Below are 23,188 nucleotides of genomic sequence, written 5' to 3' on the forward strand. Positions count from 1 at the left end.
TGATTAGAAATTGACAGGCCCTCCTGGTGGCACAACAGGTTAGGATGCAACACTGCAAGCTCGCTGCAGCCACTTCAATAAGAATTCGATCCCTGGCCCTGGAGGTGACCCACATGGCGCACCAGACCTCTCCTATCTCGCTCTCTGCTCTCCTCAGCAGTGTACTTCATCCATCAACCTATTCTGCTCCCCACTCTGGCCTGTACCCCAGCTCTGTATGCTTGAATAAATCTTAAAAAAGAAATTGACAATGTCTACTGTTGTAGACAAAGGTAAGTCATGTAATTGCATGCTATGATCAGAGAATTATAGATATTTACTTGTTCTGACCAAGAGTTCAAGAGTTCATTTGCTATTATAGCCTTGGTAGCAAGAACCATGTCATAGAGATTCTTCCCTTGCTGTAATAAAAAATTTAAAATTACCCTGAAAGCTATGGGGTGCCTTGAGAGAATAAGTAGCATGGTCAAATTTACATTTTAGATTGTATAATATGGACATTAATGATAGGAGTGGATAATCTAATAAGAACATTGCTTAGTAAAGAACTTAGACCTAATGGAATGGGAAGGAGTAATGAGTAGGGACTACAGGAAAACTGAATATGGCAGTAAAGGAGGAGAAAATTTCATCATTTCCTGAGGTGGTAGTAATAGAACTATCACCAGATATGGCAGAAGTTCAAAGAGGCAAGGGCTTAGCAAGAGTGTCCCCTCAAATGACTAGAGAACACCACCAGGGTAAAGATGAAATTCAAAAGTGTTTCGAGTAAGAAGAGCAGCAGAAGATTAAGTGGCGGGTCAGAGAAGAGGGCAGTGCTTGGCCTGTTGTAGCTGTAGCAGCTGTAATTGATGACAGTGGGTCTGCTTATAAGGGCCATCTTAAATCCAGAACTGATTTTCTTTCCAAAATACAAATCCCCTCTGTATTCTTCTGTTTTGAGTAATGGGCTTAGCCTCCTTCTCACTCAGATTAAAATTCTTTTTTTCTTTTTTTAAAGATTTATTTATTTGTACATACAGAACTGGGGTACAGGCCAGAGACTCAGGGACAGCGAGAGGCTTCACCAGAGACAGAGTGGGGAGCAGAACAGGCAGATTGACCAAGTACACTGCTGAGGGGAACAGCGGGCGGGTCAGGAGAGGTCTGCCATGCCATGTGGTCACCTCCGGGGCAGGCTGGGATCGAACTCATGCAGAAGCGGCTTTAGCTTCTCAGTGCAGTACTTTAACCCGCTGCGCCACCAGGGCGGGCCAGATTAAAATTCTTAAAGATTTATTTGATCTTCTTAACTAATTTTTGCTAAAATTTATTGTTTGATGGCTGAACCTTGGAATAAGCAGATCTTGATTTCAATCATGGTTTTACCATTTGATCAAGTGTTTCTGTGTATCTGCGTGTCTTCCCCTGTAAAACAGTAATTTTAGATTGTTTTTCTTTAATAACATAATATATGTAAACTGCTTGCATAGTGCTTTTAAAGCACAGTCTAATTTTACCAAGTGCTAGCAGTTGTTTATATTTTTGTATTGAGTTCTTCCTTCTCTTGTCAGTTTCTTTTTCAGGGCCTCATCATCTAAAAGGTAAAAAAAAATAGCTTCTTTACTGGCTTCTATACCTCTAGACTTTTCACATCTTTGTCACATAGTTGACATTCCAGAGTTTTTTTAAAAACCCAGATTTGAGAATGTTCTCCTTGTCCATTTCCTCAAAACGTTCATAAATTTCTATTTACAGATTCAAGTTATTAAACTTTAATACTCTTCATTTTCAGTAGGACAGACTATATGATAGAGTTCATACCAGTTGAAGACACCTATGGTGACAACTTCCCTCTAAAGAACTAGAACACACTTTAAATTGCACAGAGAAAGTGTCAGGTTTTCCTTTAATTTTTTTCATTATCCTCTTAGATAAATGTGATTTAATAAAGATTCAGTGGAATGAAGGAAAGTCAGCTTTATTTAAAAACTATTAAAATTCTATTTACAGTGTTTATATAAATCTTTTGTGATAATTTGTTGCTTAGCTAGGGTGAGTTTCTACAACCCCAGCTTCCCCTGATAAGACAGAGTTGAAAGACAATCTGAATAAAAGCCAGAATAAATAAAAATAACAAGAAATCAGAGATTAGTGTATGTCCTTTTTTGATTGAGTTTTTCTCTCCAAATCCTCCCTTAATTATCTGTGTATTCCTAACTCACAGGAAACACAAAATAAATGCTTATTTCCATAAGTTGAATTGAGTGCATGAACTGGAGTTGCTTTACACATTGAATTATTTGTGTCACCCTTTTAAATTATGAGGAAAGATACATTAAACATTTTTTTCATTTATATGTATTTTTATATCATTGTTGTTCTTTGTACAGTATTTGATTTCTCCTCTTAGTTATACTCCACATGGAGTTTCCATGAGTAAGTTACACTTGCACTGCAGTTCACCATATTCTCTTATGCTCTTCCCTCCCCTGTTGGGATTCCTCTCTCTTTCCCTCCTCTGCTGAATGTCTTTGATTTATGTTTGCCTGATAGCTTTATTTTTGTTTTTTCCCCTGTTCTTGTTTGGTTCTCCTATATGAGGAAAAATGTATTTAAATTGAATTCCTGGGTGTGTCTTGTTAATTTCTAACCATAAAAACTGCCTAGTTCTTATGCAAGTTCTATAACCAAATAATTTGGGAGGAAAATGTGAAATTTATTATGAAATAACACCAAAGGATTGCATCTAAAAGATAAAAAGTCATTATTCCAGTGATAGATTATAGGAGTCATACTGCTGCAAGTTAAATGTAGAGAACAAACAGGGTTTTTCTGTGGAGCATTGACTATAGAAAATGAGTGTGTTCACACGGACCAGGGTCATCATTCTTAAATTAGGCATTTATGGAGGTCTGTTTACTTTATCATGACACCTTTATAAGAGTTCTTATTTAGGCACTTTTAAACATTATGACTCAAGGTATATATTTTATGTGTTTTTGTATACTTTGCAAGCTATATTATTACTTCATATGAACATTGAAAGTTGTTAGCCTGCTTTTAAAATAAATAGCATTATTGAAATGTGTATGATTATTTGTTTTTAAATGGTTAGGTTGTTTTCCTGTTTCACAAAAGAGCTTTCTAAAGGTGATTCTTTGAGTCAAATACATCTGATGAGACTCTAGATTTGAAATTTTGGGATTTTTCAGACAGGTCAAATTACAAAATTAGAATTTATAAGAAGCAGATTTAGAGAGTAGAATACCTTTTCTTTCTAGACAGAAGTTGAGGTAAATCTTTAGCTGTTAACCTTCTGTGCAGTTGTTGGAAAATTATTATGCATTTCTGCTCAAAAAACAAAAAAAAATACATGACTTTTCCAGCAACCCACTATTTGGGGGTCTCACTACCTAACAAAACAAATAATAGAAGTTAACTGTTGACAAGAAATGAGAGCAGTGGGAGGTAGGTAGTCTTTTGGAGTAATAATCTATGTTCAGCAGATTGTGTGGGAAGTATGTGAAGGAGCCTAACACCATGCCTGATGTGTACCTGTTATGATTTTCCATGGGCTGGAAACTGCCTACTCCTGTAGAGTTGCATTTTCTTATACCTAGAATATTGTTACCTTCATTAGTGTTTGTTTTTAAATTTACTAATTCTAGAGGAAGAATAATTTTTTTTAAAGGTTTATTTGTATGTACAAGAATTTAGGTAGGACAGGCCAGAGATTTGGGGGGTGGCGTGGGGGTTTGAACAATACTACATATAAAATTCTAAAGGAAAAGTTATTTTTTGCAATGACTATTTTAATATGTTCTCACTGTTCCATCTTGTCATAAACTGTTTTTTGTAGTGTTCTCAATCTTGGTGTGACACTTTTGGGAATTGTAGAGTCCATGGTGATGACTGCACTGCCTTTTATTTTTGTTTTTATTAAAACATTTTAGATAGATCTCCAAATAAGTATTTCAAACTATATACGTAACAGTGGTTTTTAAGCAAACTTAAATGAATTTTTAGCATTTCCGTGAACAAATTTTTGACAGTGTGTCTAGGTTGTTGTTTTTTTTTTTTAATGAAATGCTTTTCATGTTTATGCCTCTTAGAAGTCTTGTGTGTGTTTATGGCTTATGTTTTGTGCCATTTTGAATGGCACTAGCCTCCAAAACAGAAGGCACCAAGGAAATATTGGTTTGTTTTTCTAACCAAATAATTTTAAATGTCTGCTTATGTTTATTCATAATGTACACATTTATCATATACATGTAAGTCATGAATAAATAGATTCTGAAGTTAAGATAATTTTACTAATAGGGTGATATATAGTAAAGAAAATTTGGCGATGAATAGTGTTTGTCTTATCAGCAACATTTTCTGCTTTTTAATTATGCTTAGATGCCCCTGCATAAATATTCATTCTGTAGGAATGTAGCTCTTCCTCAGACTTTTCTTGAATTCGGTAGATAGCCGATCATTTGTTAAGTTAAGGGTACATTTTTAGAAATAAGCATATTTGTTCTTCTTCCCCTTAACTTCCCTGGGACTTCAAATGGGAAAGAAAACAATTTCAGCACCACCTATCATACCTCATTTACAGCAGATTCTCAGTCATTAGAGTTGCCTTTCCTTCCTAGTTCAGAGAAATTTAAAAGAAGCCATCTTCAAACATAAAAATTAATAGATACAAATACATAAAATAAATCTTAAAATGTTAATAGGGGAGTTTTACAGAGATATCTGTGCTAAAAATACAGCTTTCTGTCTTGTTGAATTTCTTTTTTTTTTTAAAGTTTTATTTATTTATGTAGAACTGGGGTACAGGCCAAATTTTCAGGGGCAGTAAGAGGATTCACCAGAGACAGACTGGGGAGCAGAACAGGCATATCGACAAAGTACACTGCTGAGATGGGAGCAATGGGGGAGACAGGTGAGGTCTGCTGTGCCATGTGGTCACCTCCCAGGCAGGGATCAAACTGGCACTCTAGCAGCTGCGGTTTGCTCGCAGTGCTGCATCCAGGCAGGGCCCAGCATTGTTGAATTTGTGACCCACTTAAAGAGCTATTTGACCTGTAAATCAAACTTGACTTTGTTTTCTTTTGTTTTTAAGAACAAAGGTAATGGAAACCCAAGTATGAAATTTATGAAGTCTTAGTCAAAGCAACTTTCCTATCAAATCTGAGTAAAAGCCATATCAGAACATTGACTTACTGATGCTCATATTGTAACTCAGGGGATATGATAAATCTTCTACAGGTCTTATTAAAAAATTATGAATAGAACTTCTAAATTTAATTCCATTAGAAGAAATGGCATTGTTATATCTAAAAAGTAAATGAGAATTTATTAATTGCCCTACTTAAGATCATTTATAATTCTTTATAGCCTCCAAAGTTCCCAGGGAAATAGTATAGCCAACTATAAAAGAATACAGATACAAGCTGACTTAAGAGTATTGCTTGGTTTATTAGTTAATAGCAGATGTTTGACCTAGGGGAATTTATATAATCTCCCAGAGCCTTAGGAAAGAGCAGTAGATTACGCAGTATAAATGTAAAGTACTTGAGTTCAGTTCTGGGCATTTGGTAAATTCAGTAAAAATAAGTGGTTATTATATGGCAGCTATCCTCTGAATTGAAGCTGGGACAATGACCATGTCTTAATAAGGTCCATCCCCTGACCTCACCTCAGAAAGTCACTTCTTTAAGAATTTGAATGATTTCTTAAATTGCTGATCTTCAGCCCCTCACTTCTATCTGTAGGAATATGCTGTCAGACTTAAGCCTTTAAATATGTCCTTCCCAAATGCAAATGACCAACAGGCATATGAAACAATGTTCATATGTTCCCTCATAATCAGGGAAATGCAAATTAAAACCACAGTGAAATACCACTTCACACCAGTAAGAATGGCACATATTATAAAACAGGCATCAACAAATGTCAGTGAGGTGAGGTGAAAAGGAACTCTCTTACATTGCTGGTGAGAATGTAAACTGGTCCAACCACTAAGGAAAACTGTATAGAGGCTCCTCAGTTTACTAAAATTGGAGTTACCATACCAGCAGTTCCATTCCTAGAGATCTACCCAGAAGACATGAAAACATTAATTCAAAAAGATATCTGCACCCCTATGTTTATTGCAGCACTATTTATAATAGCTAAGACTTGGAATCAACCCACATACTCCAAAATAGATTACTGCATCAAAACACACACACACACACACACACACACACACACACACTAGAATACTATTCAGCAATCAAAAAGATAAACGCAGGCCCTCCCTGGTGGCACAGCACTAAGAAGCTAAAGCCACTTCTGCATGAGTTCCTCGCCCATCCCGGAGGTGACCACATGGTGTGGCAGACCTCTCCTGGCCCGCCCGCTGCTCCCCTCAGCAGTGTACTTCGTCAGTCTGTCTGTTCTGCTCCCTGCTCTGTCTCTGGTGAATCCTCTCACTACCCCTGTACCTCTGGCCTGTACCCCAGCTCTGTATGCATAAATAAATAAATTAAAAAAAAAAGATAAATGCACACTCTTTGCAGCAACATGAGTGGAGCTTGAAGGGATTATGGTCAGTGAGATAAGTCAGAAGGAAAAATCACATAACACTTGGTATCCCTTATGGAGGAATATAGGGAATCAAGGGAAAAAATAACAGCAAAATGAAAGTAAACACACAAATCAGAGACATTCTGCAGGGGACGGGAAGGGAAATGGATCAAAACAGGGGACGGGAACTATACCCCCATAGAGTTTTTTTTACAACTCAACAGAGGAAAAAAAGCAAACACTGCAAGAAAAAAAATAGATTGAAAGGTAGATAGATAAATGGATAAATAAATCCTTTCCATTGCCTTCTAGTTGCGTTTCCCCTTCACACTGCAAGCTCTTTCATCTCCTTTGAAGCCTCCATTGTTTCTTCTTTACAGTAAAGCTATTTCTTCTGTACTGCTCAAATATCTATGCATGTTTTTGTTGTTTGAGCTTGTCTGTGCAATGTGTAGAGGTTTCAGGTTATAGCAGGTACTTGAGAAATGTTCATTGAACGATTAAATCACTTATATACTAGGTTTTTATCCAACCAGCTAAGATTTATAGACTTATGACTGCCTGTTACTAATGTTTGTATTTAATAACAAAGAGTGTCAAAATGTATTGGAGTTAACATTTCTTTTAAATGTTTATCTTATTCCAAACATTGTGCTAAGTGAGCTACACACACATTATTTCATTGTGGCTAATATGGGTCTGGGGTACAGGTCAGGGATGGAGAGTGAAAGGATTCATCAGAGACAGAATGGGGAGCAAAATAGGCAGATGTACTGAAATATGCTGCAGAAGGGAGCATTGGGTGGATCAGGAGAGGTCTGCCATTCTATGTCGGTCACCCCCCTAGTGGGGTATGGAACTTGTGCTACAGTGGCTGCGATAGCTTCATATGGCTGTGCTTTAAACCTATTGTGCCACCAGTGAGGACCCCCAGCTAGTAGAGTTTTATGGATACTCTTTAATTTTCTTATTAATTCATTTTGCATGAAATATTTACAAAAATTAATACCTTTATATAGTGATTATTCCCATATAAGAATATGTATTTCTACTCAAGTCTTTATGAAATTGTCCTCAAGGCTGTACACATTTCTATTTAGATTGATTCTCAGGTATTCATTATTACTGTTGCTGTTATGAGTAGAATACTTTTTTATTTTTTTGAATTAATTATTGATTTGTAAAGGGAAGCTGTTGGCTGTTGATTTCTTTTTTAATGTTGTTCCTTTGATCATTTTGTGTAGTTTGATCATTTTTGATGTAGTTTTTATTGTATAGGTCTACTCTTATGTTGGTGCATTGGCAGATACCTTCCAAATACATAGAGAATATTATAGATGAGAATAAAAATTGCTATTAAAACACCATAGGAGATTCCAACTTTTTGTCTATTTTGTGTGTTTTTTTTTAATCTTACTGAATTTGCTTCTGCAAATGTATACATGTACATATTCTCATGTATTCATATATGAGAATATGAGCTCACATATGAGCCCTATGTACTTCTCTAATTAGATAGATAGATAGATAAATAATTCTGTAACCTATTTGCAAAGTTTTATGTTTTATATCCTTTGACATAAAGGCTATAAAGTCCTCTCACTTCTAGTACTATCCCTTGGAAGTAATGAGGAAAAATGTTTTTGTTCAAGTTGCTTATTATTTATGTTACTTGTAATGAATGTTTCAAATAACCTAAATGTCTAATATTAGGATAATGGTTTTGTATATTATGGTAATTTTCACAATACATTGTAGTTATTTATGACAGAATATTGTGCAACCATATATTAAAGGAGTTTGTACTAATTTTATAACTCTTGCACTAAGTGAAATGAAAAAGAACAGAACACAGAATTGTTCATATAGCAGAACTGCATCATCATCAAAATCCACAAAAAGTTAGAAATGAATAGCCAAAAATGATAGTGGTAGTAATCTATGGATTAATAGATGGATGATTTTACTTCCTCCTTCATATTTTTCTATGGTAAGCATGCATTGCTGTTTAAAACAAACAAACAAAAAAAACAATGAAAAATATTATAATGTATTTGTAATATTAACCTATCTATTGTTTGACAGTAGGTAGAAGGGAAAATCTTGTCTTATCCCTTTATTAAGGCAAGGCTTTTTATATAAGTATGTATATATTTTTGTTGTTATTGTTTTCTTAAATTTTTAAGTATACTTCAGAATGTTCTTCAAAAAAATCTTGATGAATATGGTAACAATCATGATAGGATAAGGCAATACCTAAGAGGAAAACACAGTGCTTCTAGTGACCATTTGTGATTTGCAGGTTGGGTTATTTTCCTAGATGATTTGAATTCTAGATTAATGAAGCAGGATAGAATTGTTGTAAATACCAATTTTATTTTATTTTATACTATCTTGCTCACCAATACTGTGTCTGTTGCAAGTTATTTAGTACTCTGTGATCTATTGCTGTTATATGTTTATATGGATTTAGATTACCATTCTCTTTAGTTAGGAAGATTCATTAGGTACTTTTATTCTGTCAAGAACTTGGAATAGTCAGGACAAGTGACATAAAACTGCAAAGAAGTTCTTTGTCTTGAACAGCTTTTATTAGAAATAATCTGTGATTACTGTTGTGATGGAATGATATGGTAACTTATTAAAGAAACCAGGAAAACTCAAATTCTAACTCAACTTATCCCTGAGTTTTCTTAGGGAAGCTAAATATGCCAAAATTTAAATGAGAGTAATAACTTCATTAGACATAGAGCTCTGTCTCAAAATCCAGAGTACTAGACTTGTAACAGGGTGGTCCCTAGGAAACGGGGAAGTTCCAGGTTCCCTGCCCCACCCAGAAGGAGGGTGGAGTGGAACAGAGAAAAAAAGAGAGGAGAGAAGGAATCAGAAGAGAGAAGAAAAGGAAGCAGGATGGAGAACAAGAAGGAGACATGAGGAAGCCACATGGAGCAGCAAGCATGTGATGAAGAAACCATGCTTGTTTCCTGGCCCTGGACTGGTTAAGGCAGATGTGGGTGAGATAGCAGATGTGGGTGAGATACCTGTAGGGAGGTGACTATGGCAGTGTTTATATTGATTTTGCTCTTTTCCTCCCAAATTTGTCTGGCCATTTCTGACCCTTTCCATGGGTCCTGGCCAGAAGGTGCTTTAGTCTTGTGGTGGGCTTTCAGGCCTTACTTTGGGCCAATCTCTTTTGGGTTGACTTTTGCCCATGAGGAGATGGGTAACTTCAGGTGTTTGATTTAGAAGTTAATATTCTTTGTGTTCCGTATTGTATATTCACTATATTAAAGTCCTTTTGCATTTAAGTCTTATATGTTTTGTCTTGACGCGGCAGAACCCACTTAGAGCAGGCAGGTGTTGGGGCTTCAGGGGTTCCCCTCTCTCCCTGTCATATAACAGATTTTGTCCTGTAACAGATTATACAGAAGATGCTATCTTCTTCACTAGTTAAACCTGCTTTGTGTTCTTCCTCTACATATAAAAATGCTCTCAGAACTTACTATATTGAGACAATAGAACAGTCCAACTGGAGTTAAAGGAATGAATACAAGAATCATAGTTTCCCCCAGGTTCCTGTTGCAGATGTCATTCAGTATCGAGCTATCTAACATCCTAGCATGTACTAACCAACTGCCCTCAGTTGGTCCAGTTTCTGTGCTTGAAAAACAAGGAACAGCACTGGGGAAAATCCACAAGATGTCTTGGCCATTTAAGTATCCTGGTAATGTTTTGACAGCATGGAAGGAAGAGAAAAGGATCACTCTGAATCTGTTGCACTATCATGCATGGTTACATTACTAAGAAATCTTTAGGTTTTTTTTTTTTTAATTATATTATAAAACAAACTCACTCATTGGTAAAGAGGTTAAAGACTAGAATTTCAGAAGAGCAAGAAAAAGTTTTTTCCTCCAGACATTTCAGTAATATCTTATAAATTTGTTTCTAAACTGACTTATCTTTTTTGTTGTCATCGGTACTGTCACTGACATAACTTCTTATACTTAATGTCTTTATCATTAGTGTTTACTTGGCAAATGGACACAGAACATTCTGGTAAACTAGCCCTTTCTCTTAAATTTGACCATACTTTTCTGTTCTCATTTAAAAATTACAGCCCTATTGTTTCCTGACTGATAACAATGATCTTATGCAGTTGCATTGTCTAGTTAATAAATAATGCTATGTCTACATCATTCTATCTAAAAATGTTAGGAGAAATTCCTATACTCTTAATTTCAGCTCAACACAGTGACAGCATCCACTAGATGTGGACTAATCATTTGTTCATGAATCTAACATAATGCAGGCAGTGCATTTCTAGGAATGGACAATGAAACTTCTCAAATATGATAATTTATGGTCTAGTCGGAAAACCAAACAACTATTTACTGTATACATGCACCATATAGTTTGTCTATTAATATAATAAAGTCATGCACCAGATATGGGAAAGTAGGGACAGAATGTCTAACCTACACTGGGGTGGGTACTTGATCAGTGCCTTATTCTGACAGAGACACTTTGTCAGGAAGACTTTTCAAAGGGGATGCCACATGAACTCATTTCTATGAGATGAATTAGCTGTTGCCCAAACAAGAGAGATGGGGTTTTTGGGATGAGAGAATCTGTTGGATTCCAGTTGTCTGTTATTTGAAGACCCAGAGACAAGCATTAGATATTATAGAAAACAGGAGGTCAGTATAACTTGGTGTTGAGAGTGGGAATGGAAGAGGAGTGCCAAGAGATAAAGCTGTAAACATTAGTGAGAACTAGATTATGCAGAATTTTATGTACTGCTACACAAAGAAATACTTAACCTTATTGTGAATGTATTGAGGGCCTATTGGTTTTCTGGGAAACCAAATTTATGGCGTTTAAAGGACAAAATTGATATAATTGTGATAAGAGGACTTATGCTAATTTACAGGCAATAAGAATGGAGAAAATGGACAAATTTGAGTTATTTTGAAGAGCTAGAGTAATGGTCAATATAAGCATATGATAGAGAATAAACAGCCTTTGGACTTAGCTGAAACTAGCTCAGATCCCAGTGCTATTACTTAGCTATTTAGACTTTAGATGTTTAATATGCCTCTAGGGCCTCAGGTTCCTCAACTTAAAACTGGGACAGCAGTATTTCACCCATTGGTATGACAGTAAACAATATATGTATAGATCCTGTAAAGTACTTTTCACATATTAAGTAAATGATAGGTACTATTCATGTGAGGGGTGAAGGAGATGAAGGGGAATCAAGAATGACTTCCAGTTATTCTATTTGGACAGTAAGGAAGACCTCATTTAGGAGAGTCAGGTAAACTCTCTGATTCCTAGACAGATTGCCTGTGAGATGAGTGATAATGTTCCCTGGCAAATGACAATAAGAATTTGACACTCATGAGAGATACTTGACCAGAAGATACAGATACGGAAGAGATCAGCTTTCACACAGTAGTAAAAGCTGTGGAAGTGGATGACATAACCCAATGAGAAAGTTAGAATGAAAAGTCAAAACCCTGGAGAGTAGCCTGTGTGGTTAGAGAAGTAGATGGAAGACCAATAGCAAGTACTATGAATGAAACACAAGAAGGAGTGAGTTTAAAGAGTGGAGTTAGCAGCTTCCATATGCTTCAGAGAGGTGAAATAAGAGTCAAAGAAAGATTATTTTTAATTTACCAACAAATGAAACCATATCATAATTTAGCAGAGGAATGGATGAAATGGGCACTTAATTTCTGTAGTTTGAAGAGAGAATGGGAAGTGAATAAAAGCAACCAAAGTAGATAAATCATTTAAGGATGTAACTTTAGATTTAAAAACCATTTAGAAAGTTAACAGAAAAGGAAGGGGCTTCTGAAGATGGGGAGCCAGAGTGGTTTCAAGGACAGAGTGGTCAGTGGTGTGAATTGTAGCAGAGCATTCCTCTAATCATGCTCACTAAGAAAATAAATGCACATTGGATTTGGGTATTAGGTGGAAGTCTGTGAGCCAGGAGCTATGTCCTTATGTTGGGATATTTTGAATGGCAGGCTTTGGTCAGTGGGGAATTGAAAGTTAGTTAGTATGAAAGTGATATGAGATTACCATCTTATTTTTTCTGATAGCAGTTTAAAGGATAAGATAGGAGACTTAGGTTCCTTCAAATTGGTAAGGGAGAAACATACCCTAGATCAGGGTGATGGTGCTGGCAACTGAATGAAGTGAATGCAAGAGCTATGCTCCTAGGTGAATGTATGTATAACTTGGCCATCACTGAATATAATGGGTAAAGGAAAAGTAGCCTAAAAGTTAGTTTTTGTATTTTTTAAGATTCTGAGTATGGATTATAAAGGAATACATTAATACATTAATTGAATAAATTTTTTAAATTGCATTTATTTATGATGCTTTTGTTCTTGAATGACTACTGTGTGTTGGATGCTGGTTCAATGCTGGAGATAGTGTAGTAAGCATACAGGCAGTTACGCTCATGTTAGTCAACACTCAAAAGTGAGGCAAAGACCAAAACAAATAAAATAAAGATCTAGTGTAGTAAGTGTACAGGCAGTTATGCTAATGTTAGCCAACACTCAGAAGTGAGGCAAAGACCAAAATAAAATAAAATAAAGATCATCACAGTAACCTGGTGACAATACAGAGATAGGTTAAGATGATGTGGTTAGGAATGGCATTTCTAAAAAAAGAGATTTTTACTAGGACCACAGTATTACCATAGTTCTCTATGCAAGGATCGGTGCAGGGACATCATACCCAGACTGGAGATTATGGCAAAGTCCCCTAAGAAGGGAATGAATTTGATTCATTTAAGATCCAGGGTAAAAAGGTTTTGTCAGGAGTAGATTGAGCAAGGGAGAGACTAATACAAGATGAGGTCAGAGAGGTCATAGAATTAAGCTTCATTGAGGCCTTTGTGTAAGAGTTTGATTGGTAGCAGTGAAAATGAAAGGAAAGAGGTATTGAGTTTTGTTGAACTGTCTGGGAATTCTAGGTGAAGAAGTCAAAAGAATTGTCATTCTTAAGTATATAAAGTCAAATATGAGTTGATTAGTATTCATTGAATAACTTGCCAACTTGTTAGGTGCTGAAGAAACAATGCTCACAATTTGGAGGCTTGAGGAATTTATCAAAGAAATGGTCAAGGGATCTGGAGGGGAATGATTAGCCACTGAGCCATTAGAGATCCCTAGTGGTTCTTTGGCATAATAAAGACACTTAAATGCCATTGCAGCCTGACAGAAATTACCAACTGTTGTATCAACAGTAGTTGGAAAATATATGGCTGGACTTACCTCATGGAAAATCATGACTTTAGGAGATACCAACTTTTAGTGAGACAGAGACAAACCTTGAAAGCTGACCATAGATATGAGACATTCAGGAGGGGGAGAAGAAGGGGAGAGTTGGGGAGTAGTAAAAATGGGGGATTGGAGAGGATAAAAAGAATACTTGCATCTCTACAGGGTCTGTATAAAGACTTGTCTAGTGCTGGTTCAGCTAAAATTCCCATTTCCAGAAGTGTGGTTTTTGTAGTAAACAGGAAGTATATGTATAAATTGTGTTTCTAGATACCTGCTAATAATTTGAATAGTTGCTTAACCAGGGTCATCATTAAGGAATCAGGACAATGTAAAAGCTGTATGTGCTCAAAAGATACATTGAGGCATAATATGCTTTACATTTAAGTAATATTTTATAATTTACAAAGCCTTTGCCCTTGGGACATCAACTTGATATTTAAAAACAACTCTTTAAGGTAGAGGTCAGGGATTTAGTAGTTCAGTATTATTAGAGGTGCAAAACTGATTATCTCCCACATGCATTCACCGGATGGGATATGAACTCACAATTTCAGGCTGTCTTTGCATTGTTTATCACATCATGTTAATCATCACATCATGTTAATTCACAGGTGAACAAAATTGTAAAGTTTAGCAGTAGAATTAAAACATGTGTCTTTAGTAAAACAGTGGTAAAGTATTGCTTTTTATTTGTATTCTAGTTGTTGGTGCTATTGACGTCGTTTTATGGAGTTAGTGTGGGGTTGATGTCTCCTTTTCTATTTTCCTCCACTACTACCATAGGTTTTGGAGTGCTGTAAAAATACAGAAGAGATTTTGACTTGGACAGCCAGCGGTCTGACTTGATTTAGAAAATGTGTGATACTTTTCTTACTTGCTTGTTTTTATTGTTTCTTCCTGGCTATTTTATATGTTTAAAATACTACATATGCAGCTTTAAAATAAGTTCATTTATTTTATATCCCATAGTCAAATGTTTGTATCTGCTACCATAGGTGATTCTTGTATTGCCACCCACCTGTGGAGACTGTTAATAACAATAGTTGGCATGTAATGGACAGCTGTGTGCCAGGCACTGTGATGAGGCATTTGTAAAAATTAATGTTAGTCTTTACATCAGCTTTCTTAAGTGGGGACATTCCTTCATAAATTGGTGTTTTCTTTCTTGTCCATTCACATATTTGTTATTCCTAATAGCTGGTGGAAAAAAGCATAGCTGTGTTGAAAGGATAATTAAAAGGCATACCCACACATACAACAGGATCAATTTAAAGCATGAGAGTAAATTTTTTTGTTCATATTTTGTAATAATTTTCCTCAAGCAAAAGTATCAAACTAGTATACATAGTAACCTAAGAGGTAAAGTCAAAGTAATCCATCCAAGTGAATAAAATGATGATAATCTAAATATCTGTTTTAGGAGTATAGTGACAGTATTGATGGTTTTGCATTTTTTTTTTAAGATTTATTTATTCATACAGAACTGGGGTACAGGCCAGAGGCTAAGGGGTGGTGAGAGGCTTCACCAGACACAGAGTGGGAGCAGAACAGGCAGATAGATGAAGTCCACTGCTGAGGGGAGCAGCGGGAGGGTCAGGAGAGGTCTGCCACGCCATGTGGTCACCTCCGGGATGGGCGAGGAACTCATGCAGAAGTGGCTTTAGCTTCTTAGTGCTGTGCTTTAACCCACTGCGCCATCAGGGAGGGCCTGGTTTTGCATTTTTAAAAAACTAAGTCGATGTGTATAAAAAATCATTAGCAAAGAAATTTTTGCTTAATTAAGTATTTAAGAATTAGAAAAAGTCATGAAATTTAATCCTTTGTTACTTTTCATTCCTGCATTTTCTTGGCATGAATGAGGTATATTGCTTACAGTGGAAAAAGTAATAGTAGCACTTTGTATTTACATATACTCTTTCATCTGAGGATTTCAAAGTGCTTTTTCAAATAATGTCTTCTGAATCCTCACAGCACTTCAGTAAGGTAGGTAGGTAGCTAATGCGATTATTTTATACAATTAGAAGGTTAAATGATGTGCAACTAGTCCCACCTATCAGGTACAGAAGCAGCCTGAACCACTAAAATAAGAATATTATATTTTAGAAGGGTTTGCTTGATAGAGATTATTGGCCCTTTTTTTTTTTTTTGTACTTTTCACAGATTATCTATTGGAATAAATGGGGTAACTTTAAAATGTCCACATGGAATTTTCTTCTTTATTGTTTCTTTAGAAATGCAGACATTATAATACTCTTTTATTTCCCCTTTTTAGGTCAGCAGCAAGGACAAGATGGAGTAAAAGTCCAACAAGCTACAATAGCTCCTGTAACTGTAGCAGTTGGAGGAATTGCTAATGCAACGATAGGTGCTGTTAGTCCTGACCAACTCACACAAGTGCATTTGCAGCAAGGCCAGCAAGCTTCTGACCAAGAGGTACAGCCTGGCAAGAGACTTCGAAGAGTTGCCTGTTCCTGTCCTAATTGTAGGGAAGGAGAAGGAAGGTAAATGTTATGTTACCAATTCAGTCCCTCTATGAAGGCATGCAGTAGTTAAAAAGAATTCATTGATTCAGTGCTTTGATCACTAAATTTATCACTAGGTTTGCAACCCAGAGGTTGAAAGAAAATATTTTTATGAAAGGGAATGAGTTAAACTGTTCTAGGACTGGGGTTCTGTGGTCTTCCACCTTGTACTTTTTTATGGTTTACTTTTTTTGTATAAAACTATTTTATTAAACATTTATTTACTTAAAGCACACAGTTCACTGGTTTTTAATAAATTCAGATTTCTGTGACCATCATGAGAATCAATTTTAGAACATTTTTCATCACACCCCCACAAAGAAACCTGTATTTTTAAGCCATCATTCCCTAACCCCATCCCAGCTTGTATTACTGTCTTTATATACTTTGTGTATTCTGGAGTCTGTACAAATGGAATCATACAATATGTAGTTAGTTGCAGCTCACTTTATTTACTTAGCATAATGTTTTAAAGTTTGTCATAACATGTGCCAGTATTTCATTTTCAGTGAACGAATAATTCCATTTTATGGGTTTACAATATTTTGTTTAGCCATACATCAGTTGATGGATGTTTGGAATTTTTTCCAAGGTTGGCTATTAGGTTGCCTACATTCTTATATGATTTTTCATGTGGCCATATGTTTTCATTTCTCCTAGGTATGTACAATATGAATAGAATTGCTGGTTCATAATAGATTGAGCCATTTGAGGAATTGCCTGTTTTCCAGTGTGGCTTAATTATTGTACATTCCTATTAATGTCTGACAGTTCCGATTTTGCCACATCTTTGCCAGCATGCATTACAATCTTTTTAATTATAACTGATCTAGTGGCTGTGAAAGGGTATTTCAGTGATTTTTATTTATAATTATGTGATGACTAATGATGTTGAACACATTTTCATGTTCTTATTAGTCATTTGTACAACTTTGGAGAAAGCCTGATCAGATCTTTTGCCATTTTAAAAACAGATAAGTTGTTTTTATTATTGAGTTATAATAGTCTTTATATTAGACATACATGATTTGCAAATATTTCCTTCATTCTGTAATACATTCTTTTCACTTTCTTGATATTGTCCTTTGAAGTACAAAAGTTTTTGTGTTTTATAAAATCCAGTCTTTTCTTGGGTTGCATACGTAAGTTCATTGCCAAATATACAATCATGAAGGTTCCTTGTTTTCTTTTCAGAGTTTTTATACCTTTAAGTTTTTGATCAGTATGGGGTAATTTTTATATGGGGTTGAGGTAAGGATCTATTCAAGACCATTTGTTGAAAAGATTCCCCTTTCTGAGTCACTGAATGGTATTTGGCACTCTTGTCCAAAACCAGATGACTGTACGCATGTCTATCTCCGGCAGTATCTTTGGTTTGTTTGCTTTGGCTTTGTAGTGACTTTTGAAATTGTAAATGTGAGTTTTCCATCTTGATTATTCTTTCTCAATATTATTTTGACCACTCAGAAATAGTTGCATTTCAGCCTGCCAATTTCTACAGAGGCTGCAACTGGGATTCTGGTGGGGATTCATTAAATCGATCTATCAACTTAGGGGATTTTTGCCCACATAACAATATTAAATTTTTTGATCCAAGAAATCAGTTTTTGTATCTTGTATAAGTCTTGTATCTTGCAGCTTTGCTAACTCTTGTATTTTAGTGGCTTTTTAAAATTGAATTCCTTAGGATCTTCTATATGTAAGAGGATGTCATCTACAAGTCAAAATGCATTTACTTCTTCCTTTCCACTCTGAATGACTTATTTTTCTTTACTGCCTAATTGCTCAGTTCAAAATTTACCGATTAGGGGGAAACATCTACAGTACAATGTTAACTAGAATTGTAAAAGTGTTTTAGATTTTAGGTAAGAGCATCCAGTCTCTTATCACAAAGTGTATATTACTTCTGGGTTTCTGAGGAAGCTCCTTTCTATTCCTGTTTTGTTGAATGTTTTTTCATGAAAGGATGTTGGATTAGATCCAGTGTTTTTATGCATCTGTTGAAGTAATCGTGTAGTTTTTATTTTTAATTCTGTCAATATGCTGTATTATATTGTCAGATGTTAAAGTGTCTTTGTGTTTGTGATATAAATTCAACTGGTTAATGATATATTATTATTTTTTTATTTTTTAAAGATTTATTTATTCATATGGAACTGGGGTACAGGCCAGAGATGTGGAGGGTGAGAGGATTCACCAGAGACAGAGAGGGCAGAACAGGCAGAGTGACGAAGTATACTGCTGAGGGGAGCAGCCGGCGGGACAGGAGAGGTCTGCCTCGCCATGTGGATCACCTCTGGGGCAGGTGGCATTCGAACTCATGCAGCAGTGGTTTTAGCTTCTTAGTGCTGTGCTTTAACCCACTGCACAACCAGGGAGGGCCCATATAGCGTTGTTTTTTTATGTTGCTGGATTAAGTTTGCTAGTATTTTTGTTGTTCATGAGATATATTGGTCTGTATTTATCTTTTCTAATATCCTTGTGTGCTTTTGGTATGGATGATACTGGATTCAGAAGTAAGTTAGGAGTGTTCCTTTCATTGTTATTTTTTAAAAACATTTCTGAAGATTTGCTAGTAGTGATATCTTTCTTGCATTTGTGAGTATACGATGTTTGCATTTGTGAGTATACGATGTTGACTCTTGCCTTTTTTTTTTCTTTATCAGTCTTTCCAAAGACATGTTAATTTTGTTGAACTTTATCAACGAGTCAGGTTTTGGTTTCATTGATTTTTTAAAAATTGTTTTCATACTACTTTACTGATTTCTGCTGTAGTTTTTATTATTTCCTTCATTCTGCTTGCTTTCTTTTAGACTGTTTGCACTTTCTCCATTGTCTTCCTGTGAGGGTTGCTTTACATGGGTCTCCTAAATTTTGTTATATAGTTTCTTTATTTTTGTTCATCTCCAAGCATTTTCCAATATCCCTTTTGACTTCTTTGTTTGATAAGTGTGTTACATACTTTAATTTCTAGATCATTGTAAATTATTCAATTTCCTCCTGTGATTTTTATGGTTTCTCTGTTGTAGTTAAGTAACATACTTTGGATTCTGTCTTTTTTAAATGTGTTATTTCATGGCCTGCCATATGATCTATTCTGGAAAATATCCTACATACTATTGGGAAGAATGTATATTCTGATGTAATGGACTTGAGTGTTCTGTGAATGTCTGTAAGGTCTAGTTCATTATGGTGTTTTTCAAGTTTTCTTCTCCTTATTGATTTTCTGCCTAGTTGAAATATCAGTGAAAATAAAGTGTTGGACTCTCTAATGATTGTTAATGTCTCTTTTTCCTCTGTCAGTTTTTATTTCATCTGTTTTGGCAAACTCTTGTAACTCTTATTTAAGTGTATTTATACATATGTATGTATGTATAATTGTTAACCTTCCTAATGGATTGACCCATTTTTCCATATAAAATCTCCCTGTTTAACAGGTTTTTGTTTTAAAGTTTATTTTATCTGATGTTAATATATAATCACTTCAGTACTTTGTTGTTTTACCTTTAACCTTGTATCTTTGAGTATAAAGTTTGTTACACTTAGCATATAATTGGATTTTGATTTTTTTATCTTTAAATCCAGCCTAATAACAATCTGCCTATGATTGAATAATATAATCTGCTAACACTTGTTTTTATTTAAATAGAGTAGAATTTTTCTGCCATGTTACTTTTTGTTTTCTGTGTCTCATGTCTATTTTGTTCTTCTCTTCCTCCTTTACTGCTTTTTTTTGCATTAAGTGAATGTAATAAAGCATTTTTAATTTGTAATGTAGCAGTTTAATTGTATTAATTATTCACTATCATTGAAAGTTATTTCTTTAATTGTTGCTCTGTACATTACCATATATGTTATATAATCAGATTCAGATTCATATTCTAGTGAGTTATAGAAATATTACCCCTATATAAATCCTTTTGCCTCTTTTTCCTGGTATTATTGTTATACATATTTTATCTATAAATGTTACAAGTTCAGGAAAAGTTTTTATGATCATTGTTTTTTTGTAAATGTATGCGTTTTACAGAAGCAGAGGAAGTCCAGAAAGTCCTAACTTAAACTCTCTATAGGTTCTTGGAAGTTGTGACTTTAAGCAAAATTGTGCAGTGAGAACAAATCCTTAAATAGGATAATAGTTATTTTATTTCATTCAACATGGACCAGGATTGTTTTTTCTCATAAAGGTTACCACAAAACAATGTTAAATAAGTCAACATTGATGCTATTCAAAGACCTGGTATATATACTTAACAGCTTTTGTTAACTCTTTGTTATTTCCAGTTAGTTTATTCCTGTGGATTTGATTACTATCTGGGGTCATTTCCTTAGCCCAGTAACAGCTTTGTAATGTATCTATCTCCTTTTTGTGGTTGGCAAATACATTACATATGTCATACTTCTAAATTTTGTAGGCTTGACAATATATTTTATGCATAATGTTTTATGAAGTTACTTTTTAAATCAATTAAGAGAACAACTACTAACTTAATAATTACCTTTGCCAGGCACTCATTTGTTTTTTCTATACATTTTAATTACTCTCTGGGTTCATTATTTTTAGCCTGCGGACTTCCTTTCATATATATATGGTATATATATATCATATATATATATATATTTATCATATATATATATGATATATATATATAATATATATATAATATATATATTATATATATATATATATCATATATATATATATATATTATATATATATATATATAAAGACTTATTTTACTTTGGCCCCCCGATGGTGGCTTAGCGGGTTAGGACGTAGTACTTCAAACTAGCTGCAGCCAATTCAGTGTGAATTTGATCCCTGGCCCCGGAGGTGGCCCACATGGTGCAGCAGACCTCTCCTGTCTTGTCCACCGCTCCTCTTAACAGTGTACTTACTTCATGGATCTGCCTGTTTTGCTCCCTGCTCTGTCTCTGGTGCATCCTCTCACTGCCCCTGCCCTCTGGCCTGTACCCCAGTTATGTATGAATAAATAAATTAAATCTTTTTTAAAAAAAATTATTTGTTTATGTATACAAGAGCTGAGGAATAGGCCAGAGGTGTGGTGAGAGGATTCACCATGGATAGTAGGGAGCAGATCAGGCAGATTTACTGAAATATACTGCTGAGGGGAGCAGTGGGAGAGACTGGAGAGGTCTGTTGTGTCATATGGGTCAGTTCCTTGGTCAGGATTGAACTCATGTTGCAGTGGCTGCCAATAGCTAGGTAATACTTAGAGCTAATCCCTTATGCTACCAAGGAGGCCCATTCCTTTTGTATTTCTTAAAGAACAGGTTCACTAGCAGCATTCTTTTTATCTGAGAGTAACTATGTCACTTTAATTTTAAAAGGATTTCTATATATAGCCTTCTTATTTCATAGTTTTCTTTGAACACTTTACATTTTCTTTCCACTTTGACCACCATTATTTCTACTAAGAAGGTAAACTTACTGGAGTTGCTGTGTAATTTATGAACCATTTTCTCTGGCTGCTTTTAAACTTATATTCTTGTCCTAAATTTTTATATACAGTATTTATTGTGGATTTCTGCATTTATCTTATATAGGATTTGTTAAGCTTCCTTCATGTGTAGATAAGTGACTTTCAGTAAGGCTGAGAAGTTTTCAGCCATTATTTCTTTGACTTTCTTTCTGCTTCATTCTTTTTCTCTCTCTGTTCCTACCCCTCACTTTAGTATTCTTGTTCACTATTTATGTGTTGGACTCCACATTTATCTGACACTGTTCATTTTTCTTTTTCATGCTCTTATTCCATGTGTTTGGATAGGCTCTTACTGATAATATTCAGGGTTACAAAATCTTCCTTCTCTTGAGTTCCCTCTAGTGAATTTTCATTTAGCTGTGCTTTTCATCTCCAGAATTTTTCATTGGTTCTTTTTTTCCTTATTGTCATTTTAATCTCTTCATTGATACTGCCTATTTGATGCACCATTGTCATCTTCTTCGTTAATCATTGTATACTTTACTTCTTTGTACATATATATAAATAGCTACTTTGAAATGTTGTTAAATCTAGTTTCTTTCCCAGTTTTTCTTGTCTTTTTTCCCCCTAGATTATGGGTCATAATTGACTTTTTTGTTGTTTGTTTTTGGATTTTGCTGTCTTTTAATTTTTTTGTTGGAAAATTATCTTTTTTTTTTTTTAAAGATTTATTTATTTGTGCATACAGAACTGCGGTATAGGCCAGAGGTGCAGCGGTGGTGAGAGGCTTCACCAGAGACAGAATGGGTTGTAGAACAGGCCAACTGACAAGTACACTGCTGAAGGGAGCAGCGGGTGGGCCAGGAGAGGTCTGCCCTGCCATATGGATCACCTTAGGGGCAAGCCGGGATCCAACTCATGCTGAAGTGGCTTTAGCTTCTTAGTGCTGTGCTTTAGCACACTGAGCCACCAGGGAGGGCCTGGAAAATGATAATTTTAGCTAATGTATTATAGCAACTTGAGCAACACTCCTTGCCTCCCACCCCCATTCTGGCCTGTTACTTGTTCAGTGATCATCTGGGTTGTTTTAGTGATATCTTCATCCAGGATGAAGCATGTGCAAATTTTGTTATGCTGACAGTGTTCCTTGAAGAACAGTCATGAGCATCTTTTTGACTATTTTCTTGACTACATCCAGCAATTGCTAGCTTATTGTTGTTTTAAACAGTGCTCTGATGAATATACTACTACACAGATTCATCCAATCAAATTCATTTTAAATAATTCTTTTTTAGGAAGGTCTGTTTTGAGATTTATTCTGACCTGGAAGAGCACCTCAGCCTACCCCTTTCCTTAGTTCTCTCTGGCAACCTAATCA

General features: G+C 35.3%; 1 protein-coding gene across 1 annotated transcript in view; it reads left to right on the plus strand.

The window, feature by feature from the left end:
• Positions 1 to 23,188, plus strand: part of SP4 (Sp4 transcription factor) — a 66,307-nt gene that overhangs the window by 26,024 nt on the left and 17,095 nt on the right. The window contains exon 3 of the mRNA XM_012720712.1: positions 16,117 to 16,345. Within this exon, the coding sequence (XP_012576166.1) occupies positions 16,117 to 16,345 (229 nt within the window). The remainder of the gene's footprint in view (positions 1 to 16,116; positions 16,346 to 23,188) is intronic.

The sequence above is a fragment of the Condylura cristata genome, unplaced genomic scaffold (genome assembly GCF_000260355.1).
Source record: "Condylura cristata isolate star-nosed mole 26May11 unplaced genomic scaffold, ConCri1.0 scaffold00005, whole genome shotgun sequence".
Classification (NCBI taxonomy): Eukaryota; Metazoa; Chordata; class Mammalia; order Eulipotyphla; family Talpidae; genus Condylura; species Condylura cristata.